This window comes from Cenococcum geophilum, assembly GCF_001692895.1.
Source record: "Cenococcum geophilum 1.58 unplaced genomic scaffold K441scaffold_48, whole genome shotgun sequence".
NCBI lineage: Eukaryota > Fungi > Ascomycota > Dothideomycetes > Gloniales > Gloniaceae > Cenococcum > Cenococcum geophilum.
The window spans coordinates 1108890-1132643 of NW_027137606.1; the positions used below are offsets into that span (position 1 = coordinate 1108890).

At 43.4% G+C, this 23754-nt stretch overlaps 5 protein-coding genes across 5 annotated transcripts; 3 read left to right on the forward strand and 2 right to left on the reverse strand.

Moving 5' to 3' along the window:
* The first annotated feature begins 11776 nt into the window (after nucleotides 1–11776).
* On the forward strand, nucleotides 11777–13646 carry K441DRAFT_666430 (uncharacterized protein). Its single transcript, XM_067649658.1, has one exon. The coding sequence runs from the start codon at nucleotides 12104–12106 to the stop codon at nucleotides 13265–13267; it is 1164 nt and encodes a 387-aa protein (XP_067499834.1). The 5' UTR covers nucleotides 11777–12103; the 3' UTR covers nucleotides 13268–13646.
* A 588-nt stretch (nucleotides 13647–14234) lies between these two features.
* K441DRAFT_579923 (uncharacterized protein) lies at nucleotides 14235–15335 on the forward strand (the record flags this gene model as incomplete). Its single annotated transcript, XM_067644350.1, has 4 exons — nucleotides 14235–14524; nucleotides 14617–14690; nucleotides 14799–14904; nucleotides 14972–15335. Coding segments are annotated over 4 exons (834 nt in total), but the record flags the coding sequence as incomplete, so codon positions are not given.
* An 840-nt stretch (nucleotides 15336–16175) lies between these two features.
* K441DRAFT_245963 (histone-fold-containing protein) lies at nucleotides 16176–17438 on the reverse strand. The gene is made up of 8 exons (XM_067640741.1): nucleotides 17224–17438; nucleotides 17084–17131; nucleotides 16838–16925; nucleotides 16752–16779; nucleotides 16657–16691; nucleotides 16569–16589; nucleotides 16488–16505; nucleotides 16176–16438 (listed from the first exon to the last, which is right to left on the reverse strand). The coding sequence occupies exons 1-8, from the start codon at nucleotides 17346–17348 to the stop codon at nucleotides 16415–16417; spliced, it is 387 nt and encodes a 128-aa protein (XP_067499836.1). The 5' UTR covers nucleotides 17349–17438; the 3' UTR covers nucleotides 16176–16414.
* A 204-nt stretch (nucleotides 17439–17642) lies between these two features.
* K441DRAFT_666437 (oxidative stress survival, Svf1-like protein) lies at nucleotides 17643–19319 on the reverse strand. Its single transcript, XM_067649659.1, has 4 exons — nucleotides 19097–19319; nucleotides 18814–19039; nucleotides 18330–18754; nucleotides 17643–18274 (listed from the first exon to the last, which is right to left on the reverse strand). The coding sequence occupies exons 2-4, from the start codon at nucleotides 18903–18905 to the stop codon at nucleotides 17805–17807; spliced, it is 987 nt and encodes a 328-aa protein (XP_067499837.1). The 5' UTR covers nucleotides 18906–19039; nucleotides 19097–19319; the 3' UTR covers nucleotides 17643–17804.
* A 909-nt stretch (nucleotides 19320–20228) lies between these two features.
* On the forward strand, nucleotides 20229–22877 carry K441DRAFT_666439 (kinase-like protein). Its single transcript, XM_067649660.1, has 3 exons — nucleotides 20229–20502; nucleotides 20555–22040; nucleotides 22092–22877. The coding sequence occupies exons 1-3, from the start codon at nucleotides 20251–20253 to the stop codon at nucleotides 22778–22780; spliced, it is 2427 nt and encodes an 808-aa protein (XP_067499838.1). The 5' UTR covers nucleotides 20229–20250; the 3' UTR covers nucleotides 22781–22877.
* Nucleotides 22878–23754: the final 877 nt, after the last annotated feature.

Genomic DNA, 23754 nt, shown 5'->3' on the forward strand with positions numbered 1-23754 from the left:
CTTCTTACAGTTTGGTCTCTTCCGCGTCTATAAAAGTTTAGTCCGCTAGAAAGAGGGTATCGTCTATTTAGAGTTTAATGATGCCAAGGCCGTTTAATAGGGTATATAGGAGGCAAGGGTTATAGGTCAACTGCTCTATCTTAAGTTTACTAACGTAGTGCTAGTAATACGTCTTAAACTAGTGGTTTCCAGCTTCCAGCACTCTATAAAGTGGTTTTATAACCTATAAAATTATTCCTAGTTACAGATTAAGCTTAAGCGGTGGCCGTATAAAGATGTCCCTACTTAGGTAGGTATTAGACTGTATATAGGCTTGCGAGATATCCCATAAGTAGAGGGCTACGGGTTTAGTTTGCTGTAGTCCCAGTATAAGCGTAAGTATAATCCGTTAACTAACTCGTTAAATTATAGGCAATTGCGTAAGGACGAGGTCCTTTCCCTAGTCGTTATAAGCTTATATAATAAGCCTTAACTTTTTAAAGGCTTTATTAGTACTAGGGTGCTTAATTTCGTTAATAAAGCGCGAGTTAAATATACGGACGCCTTGCGGAACATCTCTCTCCGTTATAACCGTAAAGACGCCCTTCTTAAGTAGTCCGTTAATCTCTTTGCGTCGTAAGTCCATAAAAGGGGTTTCCTATACTAGAACTAATATATCCGCAGGCGGAGATTGCTTTGCGGATATACCTATAGAGGTTAGGTAATTCTCCGTTATGGGGTTCTTGCGGGGGCGTCCTCGGCTACGCTTTATAGCAGGTTCCGTAGGTTTATTAGGTTTCTAGGGGACCTTTAAGGTAGGTAAGGGTGCTTCTAGTTTATCTAATTCGGCGGGTGCTTCTGGTTCGTCTAGCTTAACGTTATAGATGTTTTTAGACCGAAAATAGGGTTTTACGGACATGCTTCTAAAGCTTGTCGGTCCGCTAGGGAGCTATATACAGCAGGTCTCGTCTTCTACGGCTAGTAGACGGTAAGGTCTAGTCTAATTGCCGCTTTTACGCCATATAAGGACTTTAGAGTTAAGCGGGAGGTTATATACTAGGGTTATATTAGGTCCGTTACGGTGGTATAAAGCGTTATTAATAGTTTATTTAGCCCGTAATTTGACTATTTCGGCTATTGCCTTCCGTATTACAGCTACTTAATCCGTAATAGACAGGGCAGGAGGGTCTAGTTTGCTTATCCTTAGGTAGGCTCCATAGACTAAAAGGGTAGGTACCAGTCCGTTAGGGCTAGCGGTGTCGTTAATGGCTTTTACGGCCATCTGTAAAGCCAGTTCCTTTTAAATATTCTTATACTCGTCCATAATGATCTAGTAAGCTTTCTATAAAGCTGGGTAAGCTCACTTAACAAGCCTAACGGACTAGTACGCCTTAACTAGAACGGCTTTTGTTAATATAGCTATGGCCATAGCATACTGCTGGAATTCCTTACTAATAAAGTTCCTATTAGCGTCGTAGGTAATATACTCAGGAGGCCTAAGGTATGTATCAATCCAGTAGGTCCGTAAAATATCCTAAGTATATTTTATGGATATATTTTACAACTAACGGGCGGCTTAATAGCGGGTTACCTCGTCAATTATATATAATACTAGACTGCCGTTAATATACATAATATCCACGTATACTAAGTGGTTAAAATTAAGGTCCTTATAAAGGGTGAACTTAAATCTGCCTAGGGAACGTCCGTATTTCTAGCAGAAAGAGTAGTATTTAGTTAGGTGGTCAATTGCCTTCCTATTAACGTTGTTGTGTCCAGAACGTTTAAGGACTCTATATAGCTTTTCAGCTAACGGGTAGCCGAAGCGGCGGTGCAGGCGGTAGATCTCCGTACTAGTGAGGTAGCACGGGTTATAGTCAAAAGATTCCTAAATGTAGGTCTGTAAAGTCTCTCCCTATATAAGGAACGGGTGTCCAAATCGTCGTGTAATTAGTAGGGTAATATGCTTACTTCCTAGGGCAGTTACGGGGCTAGTTAAGGTGTCCGTAATATTGTTGTAGTAGACCTATAACCTGTCTATATCTACAAGACAGAGTAGAAAAGGGGTGTCCGCTTTTACTATGTGGAAGTCAACTAGGCCAATTGGGGTCTTAACTGCGACTGATCCAATTGATGCGGTTGAACCAATGCCAAATTAGACGTTTACGGCCCCAGAGTAGACTTCTTAGAGGCACCTGTATCGATCATAACGCCATAGAATTCTTTGGGGGTATAGCGTTCTATAGTAATATATGCAAATGGGTTCTGTTCGCGGTCCGTAACATCCGTAACAGGTCCAACGGGTATACTTACGGGCTAGTTTTTAGGTGTAATTAAGTGTATAAAGGAGCGGTTGGCTAATACGGTCATAGTATTAAAGGCTTAACTGTCTGTAAAAGGTCTAAAAGTAGTTAGGAATATCTCTAAGGTCTCCTATTCCTAAGCGTCTAAGTTAAAGTCAATTATAAGGGCTTCTATTAACTCGTTAGGGGGCTCCTCTACTTCCTTTCCTTCATATTCTAAAATAAACTGGTTAATCTAGTTATCAAGTCTCTTCCTAGACTTATTACGTTCTTCCTAGGTATACCTTATAGACTAATATCCTTCCTTGCCGTACACAAAGCACTTCTAACTAGTTTGTTTGCGGGGGTATGCTTTTATACAGGAGTTGCTGCGGAGGTTGCGGGTAGAACCTAGTCGATGCGGATACTGCTAGCGGTATCGGCGGTCCGTAAAGTAGGCATCTAAATTAGGTTACGGATTTTGCAGGTCTGTAATAAAAGCTTAAGTACTGCCTAGTGGGTTTAAGGCTTCGTACGTTATAATAGAGGACTGTAAATCGTTAATAAGGCCAGCTATGGTGTCTGTAGGCTTATAATAGGCGTATTTACAGGGTTCTATTTCCTAGTAGGCCGTAATTAGTTTATTATACAAGAAGTCATCCGTTTAAAGCTTAATATTAAGACCGTGCTATAGGTAGCGGAGGTCTTTAATAAGGATTTATAGGCACTCTATAGTTGATTTTTTAGTATTCTTATCTATTACGGTCCGTAACTTGGTTGCATTCTATTAGGTAAGGATATTACGCCTATATTCTGGTCCTTTAAAGTAGTTACGTGTGGCTTTGCATAGCTTATTAAAGGGAACACTAAGGGGGTTACTCTTAAGGTTGGTATAGTAGTAGTTAAATGCTAGGCCGCGCAGTATAGTAGAGTAGGCTTAGCTAAACTCCTATTTAGGAATATCGGCCTTCTAACAGAGGTTCGTAAAGATGGTTAGTTTAAAGTTAAAGTTATTATTTTCACCGCTGTACTTAGATTCATCGGTATAAAGCTTAGCTAGGTTAGCTAGCTCCTTACCATAGGTCTTTACTTAGGTAGTTTGCGGGTCTATAGCTTGCGGATTTATAGGTTACAGATATATAGGTTGCGGATTTGTAGTTTAAATAACGGGAGGAGTTTAGTCCGTATTTTGGTTCGCGGGGGTATTATAGTCCGTAATTTAGGTTACGGGGGTATTACGGTCCGTAATATAAGTACTAGGTGTACTTTAGTCAGTAAAATTAATTCCAAAACTGCTTAGGTTTATAGGATAAATTTAGTTAAGAGGGTTAGGTATAAGGCTAGCGATTACATTAAGTTTAGAAGAAGCAAAGAGTTCCTTAGTAGTGTTATACTCGTCTAGGATTTCTTCCTTAGTCCATTCCGTTCGGTCCTCCTTATATATTATATTATATAAGGACCGTACAATAGTAACCCATTTATTCCTTTTAACCCATACGCCTTAGTTACGTAAAAGGGTCCGTAGGTTACGGATAGTAGTAGGGTTGCATTTCTTAAAGATGGCTTCTGTAAAGTCCGCAAAGTCTTCCTAGTATTGCTCCCATAGGTCGACATTTATAAGCTTAAAGTATTCGTACTTAAGGATTTTAAATTTAATATAGTTGTTGACGTTATCTATAGACGTAACGTCAACTCCTTATCTTTACTTCTTTTAACCTTTATTAACCTGCTTGCTAATGTCTACCATACTGTATAGTGTAGTATAGTGCGTAGCGGGTGGAAGAGGTCTTATAAGGGTCCGTAAAATCGGTTAACGGGCCCGTAACGGTTCGTAGAAGGGTAAGGGGGTCTCTATAGGGTCTTAACAGGTCCGTAGTGGTTCGTAGGAGGGTAAGAGGTCTTCGTAACGGTCCGTAAAAGTAATTAACGGGTCCGTAACGGTTCATAAAAGGGTAAGAGGTCTCCGTAAGGGGTTAGAGAGGAGGCCGGGGTATTTTAGTAGGGTATAGTGGTCGCGTTCTTAGTGTAATCGTGTTCTTAACATGGTCGCGTTAACTACTAGTATAGTGGTCAATATCTCTAATTAAGGTGGAGCGTAAACGTCTTCTAAAACCAGGGTAGATTTAAGGTAATTCTAGGTAAGGTAGAGCGTCAGACGTCTTCCAAATCTAGAGTACTTTAATTCTCTTTAACTAAAATAGGGGCTTGCAAGGTAGAGCGTTAGACGTCTTCTAAGTAAGTGCGTATCTCCTGATCTATGCGCGCTCACTAATTAGTATTAGTACCAATTTAATGGTATAAGTGAGTTGTGTCTAGGGGCACGAAATACGTATAGTATCGTATGCTTATTTAGACGGTGGTGACTGTCGATTGTATAAAGCAGACTACGTGGTCTATATACTAATGCACCTCCCCCCTAAGCTAGTGTTTCAGGAGTGTACTAGACGCGTAAGCGAACCGAACGCGTAAACGCGTACTTGGTGTATCGAACCGCGTAAGCACGCGGTTAGTATAGCAGGTGCTGTAATTATACAATACTAAAGAAGAATGGTAAACTAAGGCTGTGTATTAACTATAAATAGTTAAATAGTATTACTAGGAAGGATAGGTATCCTTTATTCTTAATTAGCGAAATCTAAAACAGGATAGGTAATACGTAAATCTTTACAAAGATAGATCTAAGATAGGCGTACTATTAGATTAGGATTAAGGAAGGCAATAAATAAAAGGTAGCCTTTAGATTAAAGGAAGAATTATATAAGCTATTAGTTATACAATTCGGGCTTATAAATATACTAGCAACGTTCTAAAAGCGTATTAACAATATATTAGAAGAATACTTAGATAAATTTATTATGGTATATCTTAATAATATTATTATCTACTTAATAACTAAGGAAGAACACGGGGAATACATTAAATAGGTTTTAAAGAGACTACAAGAAGAACAGATGCTAGTAGTAATTAAGAAATGCGAGTTCTTTACTAGGAAGACCGATTTCATTAAATTTATCATTAAACTAGGCTAACTTAGTATAGATCTAAAGAAGATCGAGGCTATAGTAAATTAGTAGGAACTAGAGAATGTTATATAGTTAAGATTATTCCTAGGGTTTTATAATTACTATAGAAGGTTTATAGCGTAGTGGTTAAAGAATATTAAGCTATTTACGCGGTTAATAAAGAAAAAAGAACTATAGGTATAGGGAGAGGAGCAAAGAGAACTCTTTAAAAAAGTTAAAGAGTTGTTTACCTAGGAGCCAGTTCTTAAAATCTATTAACTAGGACTAAAGACGGTTATAAAGATAGATGTATTAGACTATATACTAGGGGCGTGCTTTATATAAAGGTATTAAGATAGATAGCACCTAGTAGTATACTATAGTTGGAAGATAACACTACTAGAGTTAAACTATAACATCTACAACAAGGAGTTATTAGGTATAGTTACAGTATTAAAGAAATAGAGAGCATTTTTATAAGGCATAGAAAAACTATTTATAGTTAAGACGGATTATAAGAACCTAATAGGATTTCTAATAACAAAGGAACTTAACTAAAGATAGGTTAGATAGGCAGAGATGCTTACGGAATACTATTTTAAGATTTAATATACTAAAGGTATAGATAATATACGGGCAGATGCTCTAAGCCGTAAAGCTAAACTACAAAATAAGGAAAAGCCATTAGGGGCTTTATTGCAAAAAGATATAGATGGATTAATTAGGTACAATTATCTAAAAATCGCAGTAACTTAAGAAGATAATAAACTAGAGAAAGTCTACGAGATACCGGGAAGCTTTTAGGTATAAAGAATTCTAGAAGTATAGTTAGAAGATCTATAGACGGATATATACGAAAATCAAGAAGTAAAATATATCCTAAGAAGTATAACAGAGCAGTTTATAAAGGACTTCTATAAGGGACTAACTTAAGGACATAATAGAACCACGGGTTTAGTATTAAGACTCTAGGAGGAGTATATTATTAACGGAATCTAAAGAATAGCCAAAAGGGTTACTAAGGAATATTTAAATTGCTAAAGGAATAAACTAACGAGGTATAAGCTATATGGAGGGCTATAACCTATTAAAATACTAGAGAGACTATAGGAGGTTATATTATAGGACTTTATTATTAAGTTGCTAAAATTAAGAGATCCTATTACCGGACAAGAATATAACGCGATCTTAGTAATAGTGGATAAGCTTATAAAGTGGGGATACTTTATAGCATGCACAGAAGAAATCTTAGCGGAAGATGTCGCTAGAATTTACGTAAAAGAAGTATTTATAAGATATAGAGTACTAAGTAAGATTATATTAGATAGAGATCTAAAATTTATAGCAGCATTCTAGGAAGTATTCTTAGCAGAGTAAGGAGTTTAAGCAGTAACTTCTACCGCATATTATCTATAGACAGATAGTTAAATGGAAAGATTAAACCAAACACTAGAATAGTATCTAAGGCATTATATTAATTACGCATAGAATAATTGGGTATCGCTATTACTAGTTATATAGTTTGCATACAATACAATACCTTAAGAAGGAATAGGCATATTACTATTTAAGGCAAATTATAGATATAAGCTAAGAACATCGTTGTTACTATAATAAGCGAAGAAAATAAGTAGTATAGCTAAAGAAAGAATAAAGAATTTAATAAATCTTTATGCAGACCTTATAGAGACAGCTAAGGTAGTATAGTAGAGAATAAAAAAGTACTATAACGCTAAGAGATCTAAGGGACTAGATCTTAAGGAGGGAGATAAAGTGTAGCTACTATATAAAAATTTTAAGAGTCGACAACCAAGCAAGAAGTTAGACTACGTCAGACTAGGACCTTTTAAAATTACATAAAGGATTTCATCGGTCACGTTTAAGTTAAACCTACCAGCTAAAATAAAGATCTACCCTATATAGCACATTATAATACTAGAGCTAGCATATAGAAATATTAAGCCACCGGTTTATAAAGCAAATATATATAGAGGATAAGAAGAAGACAAATAGCAAGTTTTAAAGATCGTTAATTATAAGGATATTAACGACGAGATATAGTATAAGGTTAAGTAGACAGGCTATACTAAGACTACCTAGAAGCTACTAGAAAATTTAAAGAACGCTATAGAAAAGGTATAGAAGTATTAGAAGAGATTAGGTTAGGTAGTATTAATAAAAAAAGGATCGCTAAAGAATAAGTTACCTAAGGGGGACCTAAGAAGAGCAGTTGCCGAACTACTTAGATCTGTTTCCTTCTCTATTAGAGGAGAATCCGTTCTTTTATTACCTAGTTCCTATAGACCTTATTTTATAAGTCTCCACTCCTTAAAATAAACTTTCTTATAAACCTTCTTAAGACGAAGCAGACGAGTAGACGCCGCAATTTAAGCATCTAGGGCCTTCTATTCCACGTTATAGGAACGTTCCAACTTAGTAAGGGCTTATAATAGTTTACTATTTAGCTACGCAGCAGCAGATTAAACATAAAACCCTAAGACAAATTAATTAGGGAACTAGACGACTATTAAGAGTAATAAGACGCGTATATTTAGTATTAGAAGTAGAGCGAACGTTATAGGACGAACGAATATTTGCTTTAGTATACTCTAAGTAAGAGAACGGTTGTCGCGAAGATGGGTTCGCCAACGCAATATAAACTAACCCCTCTTTTAAATAATAAGAACATAAAGACGGTATAATCTCACTAAGAGATAGTATTGCAGCGATAGTGTAGGCACAACATTAGGCGTATAAAGAAGAAATTGCTTTAGGTATAATAAGTAATAATATTAACTAAATTAATTAGATAGACATTACACCTTTAGTAAATAACTTAGAGATGTTTTAAATCTTTAAGGATAAAGATAAAGAGGAGGGAGATAGTATTACGGACGCTTTAAGTACGATATTATGACTACTTAGAGAAGAGACGGAAGAAGCTAGTTAGTTAATTTAAGTACGGTCTAGGATGGAGCCAGTAGAACCATATAACGAGGAATAGTAACTAAGGTTATATAATATGCTACGTATTAAACAAGAGGAATAAGAGGAACTTATGTACCTTATATATAAGACGTATATTATATATAAGAAGGATTTTATAGGAGTACGGTTGTGTATTTAAGGACCCTTAGTCCCTACCTAGATAGTTCCTTCCTTATAGTAATTCTTAGAATATAATTAGAGTTAATCTATTAGGTAACCACTCCACCAGTTATTATTACGTTGTTGACTTTTATACTTGCATTTCCTACACACCTAGCCCAATAACGAGCCTATTGTAGTTCTTGCTACAAGGTTCCGTTACATTAGCTACGCGATCGCACTTCCAACATATAGGTTATCTAGTAGTTAACTAGTTAGCTTCCCTTATATTAATCAGCTATAAAATAGTATAGAAACAAATATTACTTACTACTTAATCGACTTCCTATATACCTTTAAGTCTCGCTGGAGCTTTATTAATGTACCCAATTTTAAGCCCAGCTCTTCCCACGTTATATTACTAAGCTCCTTACTATTATATAAGGCTTCTAAATTATAGTTATTCTCGTTTAAGATATCTATAATATATTCTAACTTAGTAGCTAACTCTACTAAGTTCTAATAAGGGTATTCTTAAAGCTAGTTAAAGTAGTTGTTTAGCTCTTAGGTAAAATTAGGCCTAGGTGCAATTGGGCTTATAGAAGGCTCTAGAAGTAGTACCGGCTCTATTACATAGGTCGGGGGAGGTACCCTAGGTATAGTAGGCTGTGGATATAGGTAAGGCGCGTACTAAAAGTGTGGTTGTGTTTAATACTATAGAGGATGCATCTGGTAAGGGGTATAGGGAGGGTAGCTCGGCTAAGGCGTTAGCTCCGTTTTGGCTCTATACGATCGTACCAAGCCGTCCTTTTAGCTCAGCTGTATAGCGATTCATACGGGCGGCTTATTAGGAGTAGCCTTGCCCTTTAAAATATTATTCCCCTATGCGGTTATAGTCAGTGTATTAATAGGGTGGTAATTAGCTAAATTATCTGGACTGCTACTATTAACCTAGCAACTACGCCCGTTATTTAAATAGATTGGATTTTAGCAAGGCCATCGCATTACAATTAGTGGCCTACTATGCTAAGCAAGAACCTTAGTTAATATTATGCCTGGTATATTTAGGCGTTATAGAGCAGTTATAGTACCACTTAAAGCCTTACCTTTCTTATTCTAATTACTAATTACCTCTAGGATACTTCTAAGTTAATTGGCGAAGGCCTATATATTTAAGGAGTCGGGTATACTAGCTTCTAAATTTAATAAATTTGACACCTATAGGAGCTCCAAAAGAGTTACAGTGACTTTAACTTTTAAGCCCTTCTTCTTCTTACCGTACTAGGCCTCTAAAAGCCGCTTTATAGCGGTAATATCTTTTATACCATATAGATTAACAAGGACTTCTTTGCGCTTAGTGGCCCGATTGTAACTGGCGGCTACCTATATTACTGCGGTAAAGTTAAATCGACCTAGAGATTTCTCGCGAACCTTATCTATCCACCTTATTAACTTAAAGTAGCGAAAGCTATATATATACACTCGCTAAGCTATATTTGCAATAGGTATATTACCCACTACTATACGCCAAATAAGCGTATAAGGAATAGGCTCCGGCTCCGGCTCCTCTAGCTCCCGCTCTGGCTCCTACATTACATCTAGTTCTAATTTAGGGGGTGACGAATATCCCAGATTAATTGCCTCTTAATTTTAACGCTCTGTAAAAATTATACGTAGAGACTTATGTAATAAAGGATTTCTTGCAGGTAGCTTCTTAAGAGGCTTTGGCTTCTTACTATTCTTCTTTCTAGCGATTTTAGAAGCTCGCTAAGAGGCTACTTCCTTATTCTCTACTACCTTTCTTAACTAGCGTCGCACTTGTGGTAAGGATACTCCCTCATAATCAACAGAAGGATAGTCCTTAGGTAAAGAGCTAGTAGGAATAAAGCCTTCCTTACTAAGGAGGACTGGTATAGGAGAGCCGCAGTTATTATCCTTATTAATTCCGATATCTTCGTCTTCTAGGAAGTTAACCTCATCTAGCTCCTTAGAGAGTTCCTCTGTAGGTACAGAGGAAGCTCTTACATAATTAGCTTACCCTTTTTTAGGTGCTATACCAAGATGCCAATTGCTTTTAGTAAGGGAGCGAGAGCCAGGGGGTGCTGGTGGTGGGCGTAGAGGTTGTATAACCTGCGACGCGGCTCGTTTCCGGAGGCTTGATGAGGACGCCATATTGGTAAAAACACCTGCCAAGACGTCGCGATATAAATGTCAATAGAAACTAGAGCTTCATATATTTTAGAGTTTAAAAAAAGTGGTGCGCATTCGACGATATTCGATTTGTATGTGATTTTGTATATAATCAAAATATTTTAATGTGGGCGGCTCTTATCAAGCGAACTTTGCAGATGATAAGAAAACCACTGTAAAATTCTTTGTGGCTGTGCTAGGTAACATCCACCGTCTGGCACTGAAACCACGAACCCAAGTCACTCTTACAATTTATTACAGCGATTCATCTGTAAAGATTCCTGCATCTTATGGATACCGTTCCCTGAACAAACAAAGTTCGGGACTGATGAGCCATGACACGCCATACATATCTCGAGCTACCCCGTGCGTGAGTTAAGGCTGACGGTAACGAGTTCGCTCTTGATGTTGCCATCCACGAAACCAAAACAAGTGATGGCTGCCACACTTCCACCAGCTCTGAGCTATGGCCATCTCTGCTCTAAGTATCGCGCGTTATTCATCCTATACTCGTCACCAAGCTTATCTCATGGATGCGACACGTCTCATCCAATTGGCCCTGGCTGCGCCAAAACGAAAAGTTATCTATTATCCATATATGTAAGCCCATAGTGGCTTAGAACGACAAGGAGAGGCTGAAGGCTTCCTGCTTTATGACAAATTCTATGGTACCGGTCATATCCTGTCAGCCACGACTATTCAGTAATCCGCGGTATGCCAAGTTGCTCTCGGCTTATCACAGAATTTTCTTCCACATGTTCACCGCGTAGGAAGCTCGTATCCGTTGTGTAGTTGAAGAGATTCTTGCTGCACATATTTGTAGCTCATCTATCCAATATCTTGCAAGAATTCTCAACTGATCGCTTCTCTAACATCTCAGAGGAGCGATCTTTAAATCTTTCTTCTACTGCAATGGTAGTAATTCTCCGTCTTTATGGAATGCTGTAATGCATAACGGGGAGGCTTGCTCAAGTAGACCGGCTACTAAGAATGTGAGCCGAATTCAGAACATCATACTTGAAAAACAGCATGATAGGTGCGCCCATAAACAGCACATTTAGAATAGGAAGAGGCTTCATATTCTAATATCTTATTACCACCATATGAAGGGAGACGTTAGCGATGGGCAAGAGACCAAGCGTCGATTTACAAGTAATGCGCTGGCCAAAATGCGCTGGCCGGGCAAACGATTGCCGCGGGGAAGTGTTCTTACACTCCCGTAGCCGCCCCTTCAACCTCGGATCAACAACGGAAAATCCATTTGCGAGATCTTGCATGGTAGTGTATATGACTATAGAGTAAATGGATTATACGCCTTCGCACCTTCCTACTTTTGCTATACGGTTGGTCGTTTCCCTCCGGCTATCTCCCGGGCTTTTTCACTCTTGGAATCCTATCACCATTAGCCCGTACTCTGTCGCTGAGGAGTCTCTCCGGTAAAGAGCGTCGAAATTCTAAGTCCTTTCACGGGTCCATTCTTCTACTGAGCTGCATCACGAATCTGACTTAGCCTAGCTACAAACGCCGAAGGCACATAGAACATCTTCCTTCGCACACTCAACAATGACACCGCCATCGTTTTTACGCCCGACTGCTACGTCTCTGGCGAAACGATCCTCTCAAGCTCGTAGGGGCTCTCATGGAGACGATGCTACATCTCCAGCTGGGTCTCCCACGACCTCTGTGAGAGGCGATGTTTCTCATTCAACACTTCCATTTCGTGCAAATACCTCGGATTGGTCCTCGGGAAGATTTCGAGCTGCCTCTCAAGGGAGTGCCTCTTCTCAAAATTCGAGGCAATCATCCGGCGCTAGCCATGCTCCTATCAATTCTCCGAGGGCCACATTGGAAGAAAGCTCTGATACCACATCGACTCCATCATCGCCGACTTTTATATCAAAGCGAATTCGGCACAAGGAAAGACAACAGTCGTCAAAGAGCCTTATCAATCCTGCCCATGGGGAAGTCTGCTACTTCGGCAAACTTCCTCCGGAACTTAGGGTCATGATATACAACCTCGTTCTGAACAAGCAACGACCGCTGCCAATTTGTTCATCCAGACGCCTTCCTCAGAATGGCCCTTCAGTGTGGCCAGCTTTGCTTAGAGTATGTCGTACCATCAGACATGAGTTTTCCTACGAATTTTATTCCAAAACTCCATTTGTTGCAGACATTGATAACAATGATTTTCGTGCCGTCATGTCCTGGGTTGAGAGGCTTCCTCCCACTAGCAGAGCCCACCTCCAATACAACAATGGACTTGTCTTAACATTTCAAATCAATGAAAAGGGTCACTTTTGGTTTCCAGACGGAAACTATGCTAGTTGGTCTGAGACTAGGTACTTCGGAAACATCTATGAAGTTCCTGATGGCTTTCGGCCTTACTTCATTTTCATTATTCGACTTTCCAAGTGGTTCCTCTGGTGTGGCGCTAGGGATGAGATGCAGCAACACATACCATGGAAGTACCAAGCTCGGGTTCAACATTGGTGGTATTGGGGCCACAAACTGCGCCACGACGATTTCATTAGAATCTTTCGTTGGACTCTAGGCATTTATTTGCAGCCTATTATGAAATACGTCCAACTCAGCAAAGATCAGAAACGGCTTATTGCGGACGAGGCATTTTCCCTGCTGCGCAGCTTGGAGGACCTGCATGATCGGAACGGCGTCGAGCCATTTCAAATTAAATACGCTCGGTTAAGACGTTGGCTGGCCGACGTTTAGAGGCGGTGTCAGCATTTCTGGAAAGGGATATGAAGTCAATATGCTGGTATAGAATGTGATAGGATTTGACGAGCATTAGAACGTTGAGCATTTTCTCTTTAGGAGGTTAGATGATGGTTTCATTTATTCTCATCATTTTTGCTATCAGTCTTCAAGGCCCTTACCTCATTGCAATACAAAGAACACTTTCTAGCCTGCGGGGGGTTATAATTTCTTCGCATTCTAGCCAGAGCGTTAACTATACTAATTACCAAACGTGCTGCCCGGCTAGTTCGGCTCGTCGTCTAGTTGGCGATTCAAGAGCGTCTTCCGATCCCTCCGAGGCCCGGAACTCTCCTTCGCGCACGGTCCAAGGTATCTAGGCACCTATCCCTTCGGCTGGTAAGGTTCTACGGTAGTTGGACCGTGCGCGAGCGTCAAAAGTACGCGTATGGTTACGGGGCCTTGATACTATTGATTCTATTGGCTGGCCCCCATCGATAACCGTAGGACCAGCCGAAGGGATACGACCTACGCCCGTATGCTTCTTTTCCTAGCAGGATTTAAGCCCAACAAATACTGCACCACAATTCCGAAAAGTAATCACCTGCATATCAAGGATTCTGGAAGGCACTTATCTAACGAAGACGACTCCTACAACTCACATACTCCCCTTTCAAATTCCGAAGAATATCGATTATTAGCATTTCGTACTACAATACTCAATATGGATTTTACACCACTAATCAAGCCTTTTGACAAGCGGCCATGGTCCCAATACAGGATGCAGATGACAAAGAAAGTGTGTGGTCCTTTTAGTGGAGGCAGGATTTCTGTAAGAAAACATATTTCCAAGTACAGCTCTCTCAGCTGTAAATGTCTTCAGCAAGGGCAATAACCCGCACCAGTGGATACCATATCTCAAAAAGCCTTACGGTTCTTCCTAAACACCACCTCTCCCTTCTCCAAGAGACTTACCCATCCCCAGTTTTTCCGCGACCAATTTACAATCTCAACATGGCTCGCCCTAGGTGCTCTTTGTCAAGCCACCCTATTCCTCCTCTTCGGCCGCCTCGCATTCCTTCCAGCACTACTCCTCATCCTCTACCGCACCGCTGATACCTTTCTGATGGCTGTCGGCGTAAAGCGTAACCACGAATTAGATGGCGTGATCCTGAAAAAGTTCTCCGCACAGTACCCAGATACCGCCGGTAATTTTGGCAACACGCCAGCTAACCAGGAAATCGTGGTATTCCTGATTGGCGGGCGTATCAACCAGTGCGTTCACTCCAATCTTCACCCCTAAATCGTTACTATCTCTGCAAGCAAGGGAGAAGTCAAGGCAGCAAAGCAAATCTGATTCGGTGCAGCCCTCTAGGTGTCCTCGCGCCAGGCGCCCGAGATCTCGGCGGATACTTTGGCAAAATGAACAAGGAACTCGAGCGTATGTTTCAGCCCCCTATCCCCACTCCTTCCTTTCCCTCCCTTAGCTCTGCGGCCTCCATCAGATACCAAACACATCTAGCATCTATTAAAGCTTCCCATCTGGCAGTAAACGCCGACAAATACGGCTACCTCGGCGCCTCGAACTGGCTCTCCAACGGCGAGCGGTCCACCACGAACGAAAACCTAACCGTCATGTACTTCCGCAGCATCGAGTAGGCCTCCCTTCCATACTCCCCCCTTCTCTCCCCCCCTTACCCCACTAACACACACCCCACGCAGACACCTTCACGCCTTCGCCGTCTCCCCGCTCCACCGTGCCGGCTGGAACTGGTGGAACCGCTTCGTCGTCGACCACCCGCACCTCTCCATCTGGCACGAGATGTACGCCGCGCCCGCCGGCCGCTGGGAGAGCATCTACATCAACTCGCACGCGACGCTGTTGGCTGGCGCCGCGTTCCGCAGCGGAGGAGATGGAGAGGGGAAGGGGGAGGAGCGGTGGGTGGCGCCGATTGTGGATGCGAGTAAGGGTGCTTTGAGGTCGAGCCGAGGCAGGCTGAGTGGGGGGGCGGAGGGGGAGGGGGAGGGGGAGTGGTACGGGGAGAAGGAGGGGGAGAGAGCGAGGGAGAGCTTGGGGAGGGGCTAGAGGGTCAGCACCGGGTCGGGCTTGCCTGAGCTCAGACATTAGAGGTTAGATATTGGTCGTTAAGTATGTACATTCAGAATCGGTCCCCCCAGTTCATCGAGCAGCATTGCCTCACAATCCGACCAACACGGTCTTTATGGCCTCCATATCCTTCAAGACAACTTCAAATTCGGCCTCTATCTTCCGGGCTTTGATAGTGTTGTCACGAGCGACATTGTTCTCCCAAGAAAGCTCTCATGTGAAACTCTGAGTTCTTCGTAGTGTACACTAGCCTGATCCGAATCCGCTCTGAGAATCGCAATCTAACGGTCAGCTTTAGGAGAATGCCAGTCAGGATACGTGCTGTCAGGTTCTCCATCGCAGTCAATCTCTCACATAAGGCTGCAATTTCATCAACAGATCCACATGCTAGGCCAGGCCAGACATCATGGTACTGCCAAATTATGTGGGCATTGATGGAGGGAATAGCTGAAAGCCCTAAAAGTAGAAATTAGAAGTGCTCAGATGAATGCTGGATGAGCGGGGATGTGTACAGGCTGATGTTCTTGGCTGGCGGGTTGTTGAAGTGTGGTCTCATCAAACTTGCGTTTTTGAACTTGTTGTGTTTGACGGCTTTCCCCGGCCGTATGTGTGCTGTTGCCGTTCTTCATATGGATTTAGCAGGGTGTATGGGAGCGTGATGCTGGTAGGTGTTGGTGAGAGGTCTCGTCACGAGCTTACATTAAAGAGTCAAGTCAATCACACGGTAAACATTGATTTACCTTGCGGGCGTCATGGAGATCTTAAGTGGTTCGGACTTTGCTTCATAATATTGGAATCATTTCATACCGTGCTCAAATTAAAGCATGCAGTACAACCTCCTTGAAGAAAGAGACGTCCATGAACCACTGACTGCCAAAAACATCCGCAATAAACCATGACAGATCGTATCGATGTAAATCGATAATGTGTTGCAGCTATGAAGCTGACAAGATCCTTCCAAGTTGAACAACAAAGTTTCCCCAGCGCCAACCCATTCCAAAACGCCAATGGTGGGTATCAAGATAAAGCGAAAAGATCCTTCGGCTGTAGGTCACGCATCATTTGTGACCCAAGCCAAATCCCTACACTAGTTAGTTATGCGGGGCGGTATTGAGGAGCAGCAGCGCTTACGTAAAGGGGCGATCCAAGCTATGATTTGGAATTAGCAGGCTGATTATAATTGCGGACGAGCACTCTGCAGCATCTACTTACGCGGTTTAAGATGAAGACAACCTAATATTTTGTAATAGGTTAGCTTGCCGTTATTCATAATGCATAAGTGTGGTGAGAAGTAGCTCACGTCAGTGACACAGACTGTCTTTCTGCCACAGTGCTCTGTTCAAAGTCAGTCGGATGATGACTTAAAATATGCGATCGTTAGGATAGGTGACATACCGACAACACACACTATCTCTCTCAACAACTACAAGGCTGAGTTAGTTCTTGTTAGGGGCGATCGAATGGCTAGCACTAATGCTCACCAATTCCAGTCGTGCTTTGAGAGCACTGCGCGTATCGGCATAGATATTGGCTGAAATGCGTTTAACACCACCGCGACGGGCAAGACGCCTAATTTACAGATATCAACTTAGAAGGGCCTGGTCGACGGATAGCGGTAACGATAGAGTTTGACTCAAGGCAGCGATACAAGTCCGCTCGCCAGGTGAGTTGCAGCCGTGCAGTCTCGTGTCTGGATCTGGTTGATGGCAAGATTGAAAATGACGCACTTTATGTCACCTTTAGTGACTGCTTGGATATTATCCCGTAGGACTTTTCTATTGAAAATGTCAGATATGCAGCAACGCAGAGTTTGAAGTGACTGGATTGAGGCTGCAGTGCTAGACTTGAGTGCGGCTTGTCTACTGACCTGTGTCTTTTGAATGCCTTGCCTTTTCCGAGGCCCTTTCCAAGACCTGCCGCCCCGGGGCCACCGTATGGTAGACGAGATGCTGGCTGAGGAATGGGGCGCTGACTGGTGGAAGGTTTTGCCATGTTGTCGAATTATAACAATGTAAATTGTCTTGATGGAGTGTTGCGGCGCAGTGACATCGGTGGACCGCCACCTCGGCTGGTGGTGGAGCGTCACGCCAAGACCTCACGCGGGGTCATGTGAGTAGAGGTGAATTGAGTACCCCATCTTATCCACCTCTAAATGAATATATTGTATTAGCAAATGAGTATAAATAAGGCCTGGGAAAAGTGTTCAGTTCGTGGTTTGTGGTTTGTGGATAGAGTTTATTCCCAAATTATAATCCAATGGTCCAAACAGCTAACGGAAAAAGGTATTTTTAGTCAAGCAGTTAAACTTCCTGGAATGATCTTTGTTTCACAATGCGGTGTGCGAGCAGGTTGAGAACAGGAAAGAATTAATACTTCTCAAGCGCCAGGCCTGAGTGGATGTCTAGGCATTACTAGCTTCGTAGTTAAAGTGGATAAGCGGAACGCCGATTACGAGATAAACGTAGCCTCCGTGAACATAGCCCCATCTTCCTTAATCCCCTCCTCACCAATATGAAGGTCGAGCGTCAACTTAGGAGCAAACTGATAGATGTACGGCTTTGTTCCCGCAGCACTCGCAATGATCGCCTTGACGAAGCCAGGAACCTCCGCCATAACATCCACACGGTCTAGCCGTGTACCAAGACTGCCACTGAGGTCTGCGCGAGCTTCCTTTCCATCTGCTGTCTTTCCTTCCCAGTGATAGTTGGTAGCGCTAGGCTCTGGCCACTCGTTTTCGGGGTCATCCTTTACCTCTGTATGGGTGGCCGAGCCAGTACAACCAGCGAAGAGCAGTTTGCCATCGGTTGCCACTCCTCCAACTCGAACTACAGTCGATCCATATGAAGGTGGTGTTGTATACTCCATCATAACTGCAGAGTAGGTGGGTGATTGAAAATTGGCAAAATTCCAGCGAGCGGCTATCACGATCATCAGCGAGTCTTTTCTATGCAAAGGGAATTGATCACAGCTTACCCGCATGGTGCGGCTTCATTCCTTGCAAGGCGTGAATGAAGAGGCCAAGCCCCTTGAAATCCACCTCTCCTGCCTTTGTAATAATGCTCCCCTCCACCTTGCACCTTGGCCAGAAAGCATGCCGCATCGAGCCCCACGGACTCTTCGGATCAGTTCCATAGTAACTTGTGCCATTCTGTCCTGCAACAAAACCGGGTGCTGCCTTTGTAAACTTCAAATTGACTAGGCTATTCTCATTGGTTGCTGATTTGATGGTGTAAAACGATCCGTCTTCGGATAGCTCCATGGAGCAGCCATCAGCGAAAAAGCTGAATTTGTCGTCATCGAATCCGTAATTGTCGAGAGGGTCGGAGGACCAAAGATGTGGGGTCTTGCCGTCGGGGTAGAAGATTTTGCTGTTGAACTGGCATGTAGTTCGGAGGCCTCTGCAAGCAATAAGTACTTAGCAAACACCCTGACTGCGGAGAATTGGCTTTCCTCTCACGCAACGTTGCTGTAGATGACTTGAGCCATGCCTATGTGCCCGCTATCTCCGATCATATAGAATGTTTGCGTCTCGACGCATGTTGACTCCATGGCCACCCATTTGAGCTCATTTTTGGTCAACTCGGTGTAGGGAGCATCCTTTGCTTGCTGTTCCACAGTTTGGATGGCTGAAGGGCCATATATGGGCTCCTGGGTGCCAGCTACATTGGCCAGCCTACATCGCGGGGCAGCACGTCTAAGTGAGGGTACAGAGGATGTTGGAGAGCGGTACTGACTGCTGTTTCGCCCAGTTAAACATTTTTTGTTGACGTCGAGGACTATATCCAATACGGTCTTGTAAGCAAGAGCAGGGAAAGGTCGTGAAGGTGGTGGTGTTGATGCTTGTTGGGTGGGAGTCAGTGGAGCTTAGGCAGTGTGTGTACTGTTGAAATTTGCGGCGAAAAAGTTTGCAGCAATGAGGGAATCAGTCTGAAGAAGCGCTCCGCTCCCTGCTCAATTCTGGCGGCGACGGACACGAGTTTGCGATTTGACGCGAGACAAAGCTTGGCATCCAAATCTTCGTCACCGCTCAGCGTTTGACCTTTAATATCAAAGAATACACATAAAGCCCAAGTTTATATTTTAACTTTTAGTATTCTAATTATGATAGATTACAAAAGATATTTATTAATTTATTAAGTTAAAATATTATTGTTAAGTAGTTAAATACATATAAGAAAGTGGTTCTCATACAAGATTCGCCACAGCACCAAAGGTCTAGGACCAAGGGGGAGCTACTGCCCCACCACAAGAGCCCAATACGAGCCCCGATTATAGCGCTCACCACGAGAACAACGCCTCCAACTGCGAGCGCTGCCTTCTTCTTGCCTTCTTCCTCCTCCACTCCCCACCCTAGGACGCCATTGGAACTACAGCTGTGCTTTTGGCGCCGCTGCTTGCAAGAGATCTACGTGGCCCACTTCCATCCTGCACGAGTGGCTTGGTTCAGCACAACCAAACGACTAGAGGGGCCGGTACATCCGTTACGCTGTCGGTTTAATCTTAACTTCGTTCATATCGCAGCAATATTGTCCGAAAACTCTGCAGACACGTTGGAGACCTTGGTCAAAGCGATCGGAGAATTGTCGACAATCTTCTATTGCTGCTAAACAGCTTTGCATATCTCAGCTATCGCCGCGTCTGACTCCGCCAACCGCATGCCCGCTCCCTGAAACAAACCTTTGACTGAGGCTTAGCGGCCTCGATACAAGCACTTCGTTTGGGATACGGTTTGATTGCCAACTTGTAAGGCCAGTCATTATTATCAATCTCGCGCTACCCCGCCTCTGCCGGTCTTCTCCCAGATGACTATCGAAGGATTGGAGCATGTGGTAGGTCTAGATCACGGATTGCTGATTAAAATCTGACCAGAGAGCACCGCCCAACACCTTCAAACATGGCTTCCACTGAAAGTAACCAGCCTCAGCAGGCAGTGCGCTTCAGCTCTGTCAACGAAGAGATCTCCCCGGAAACGTCGCTTCAACCTGTTGAGACTCTTACATCGACCTCTGAAACCCCCAGAGAAGAGTTCAGTCCTGAAGTTCAAGAAGAGATCCGCAACTTGTCTATGAATCTCCAGAAATCAAGATGTCAGGCAAGACGAATGGAAAACTTTTCTTTTGAACCAGTCTCTCTTCCCGCATCACGAGTAAGCACAATTTTATCATGGTAGTATTTGCCCCGCTGACAGATTACCTTAGGCTCCATCACCATCCCCAGCTTCTCGAACTCCCTCAGGTCACTCTGCATATCATTTAGGGACGACCATGAGACCATCACCTCCGGCCTCCACCATGCATTCACCTCCTCTGACACCTGCTGGAACGCTTTCACAAGATGGGAATGCTAGTCCTGGTATAGAACAGAGAAAAGCACATATTGACCCGGCAATGATGACACCGCAAATTTCGCCCCCACACGAACCTCCGCCTACGTCAATGGATATACTACATAGTGAGAAAAAACCTGAATCGTCTGTGCTACCTGCTTCTCCTAGGGAATCACCACTGCCATCGCCCCGGCCAAAATCATTGTCGGATGTAAGCGGAGTTGTTGCAACACATCCAAAACATGCTCCTACCTTTACTGTCGGTCCTACTGGTGACTCTTTACCTCCCTCGAGAGATACAAGCCCTTCCGGATCACCCGGAACCCACACACCTGGAAATCAAACACCAGGTACTTCCACTCCTACGTATAGCAGGCCATTTACACCTTCGGGTGATAAAGACGACCCATACGCCCGCAACAAGCGGCCTCCACAGCCCCGGAATCTTGATGCTCTTGACGCCAGATTCATTTTCGGTGGGAGGGACTCACGAAAAAGCCATAGTTACACGTCATCAACGCCAACGGCCGCAATACCCCGCTCTCGAGCTTCTTTAGAGGTGCAAGGCAAAGAGGAAAAACGACATAGTTTTTTTGGTGGCGGAAAGCATCAAAACACCAGCGAGGATAGTGACTTCCGGCCTAGCTTGGGGGTTAAAAAGCAGGGGTCAATGTCAGAGCTGAAACGATTCTTCAAACTCGGAGGCCACAAGCATTCTAAAGAAAAACGGGCGCAATCACCCGCTCCGTCTACGAAGAGCAGCAAGACTTCTAAATCGTCCAAATCATATAAAGCGGGAACCCGAACTCCACCATCGTCGCAAGGATCAATAAGCGTTCCGTTTGCGGATGACCACGGATTGCAAAGCAAATATGGAAAGTTCGGAAAGGTTTTGGGCTCTGGTGCTGGAGGATCCGTTCGACTCATGAAGAGAAGCAGCGATGGAGTCACATTCGCAGTAAAACAATTCAGAGCCAGGCATTCATACGAAACGGAACGCGAGTACAGCAAGAAGGTCACGGCAGAGTTCTGCGTTGGATCTACACTCCATCACGGCAACGTTATCGAAACCATGGATCTTGTCCACGAGAAGGGGAATTGGTATGTTGTCATGGAGTACGCTCCATTCGATCTCTTCGCCATCGTCATGACTGGCAAGATGAGTCGGGAGGAGATTAGTTGTGCTACACTGCAGATTCTCAACGGAGTGACTTATCTGCATAACATGGGCCTGGCACACCGGGATCTCAAGTTGGATAACGTCGTGGTCAACGAGCATGGGATCATGAAGATAATAGATTTTGGGAGTGCCGCAGTATTCCGCTATCCATTTGAGAACGAGATAGTCTCGGCTAGTGGTAAGTGCCTCTCCGTGAGGTTGAATAGATAGATGATCTAATACGAGCTAGGAATTGTTGGCTCTGACCCTTATCTTGCACCCGAGGTATATGATCTCTCGAAGTACGACCCTCAACCTACGGATGTCTGGTCCCTCGCCATCATCTTCTGCTGCATGACACTCCGCCGGTTCCCATGGAAGGCACCTCGTCTCTCTGATAATTCGTACAAACTCTTTGTCTCGCCACCCAATGATGGACCCAAGCGGATCGAACAGCCTTCAAGGTCGAACGTGGAGCTCTCGGAAGCAGCTGCGGATGACCGCCGTCAATCAGGACCGTACTCGGAACCAGCATCTCGCCTGCCCTCTGATGTCCCGAATAACACAGGGCATCACCATCACCACCACCATAGAAACAGGGAAAATCACCTGGAACCAGCGACAAACGAAAACCGGCCGACAAGTTCAGCGTCGACCAGCCAAAGCAAAGAGCAGCAGCAGCAAGTCATCAAAGGTCCGTGGCGGTTATTACGACTATTGCCTCGCGAGAGCAGACATATCATTGGACGCATGCTGGAGCTGGACCCGAAGAAACGTGCTACGATGGACGAGATCCTCGAAGACCGATGGGTTTCGACCAGCTCGATCTGCCGGCAGGAAGAAATTGGGACCATCATTCGAGCACTCGGACACGAGCATACTCTTGAGCCCGGGTCGGGCGTAGGGGCGCCATCGACGACGCAATCAAACAAGAAATAAATCAAGCGTCGGTACTTGATGTAACCTTGGTAGAAGTCCCTGTCGATAGATATACATAATGAGCGGAGGGGTAAAGCGAGGATGTTGTTGGTGGAGGGGAGAAGAGGCAATCTAGAATGGTGTTTCTTTTTTTTTTCCTTTCATTGCGGGAGTTTCTGGTGTAGAAAGCTTTCCGTCCCCATGATCAAAGTTGCACGGGCAGCATGCTTTGTATTTGTGGTCGTTTTCTTTATTTACGGCATAGGGTGAGTTCAGGAGGGGAAGGGCTTTTGAGGGGGGAACATGTTTGGCAAGACTTGCACGATCCTTTTAGATAGGGCCCAGGGATCAGGGTTTTATAGAGTGAAATAAGGCTGCGAAAACGCCATAGTCATACGTGATAGATGTGTGATTGTTTTGCAGCATGCAGTGGAAAGTCTTGGCACGGTCTGACATGGTTGTCAAGCCAGTGGGAGGGCAGGCATGGGGGACAGACGAGGGATAGTTGAGGTCCAGTGGAGGGTCGAGGTCCAGATTCGTGTCTAACCAGGAATCATGCAAACCAAGGGCCAAGATATATTCAAACACCAATATAACACCAATACGACACAAGCTATAACCCTTAACGCACAAGCCGGGAGTTTTACAGACGGCCTCATGCTGCATTGCTTATCTCAGTGAGCGACTCTGACGGCACCTGGCCCGCGCGCTGCAGGCTTGTCCTGCCGTCGAATTAAATTTTCACAACTTCTTAATTTAATCTAATAAGTTAATAAAGTAAACCATCTTTCTCTTCTATAGTTAATCAGATTTTTATTAAAATGTAAAGCTATTAGCTAAGTAAAGATTTAGGTAGATTTTGCGACGTTTTGCGACAAAATCGTGCCCAGGCGGGGCTCCGAGTCGCACTAAATAAGTTGCTTTTATACTATAGGGTTTTATATAAGTATTCTTAAAAAGTAGCATTAGTTATATAATTAATTAGATTTTTAAAA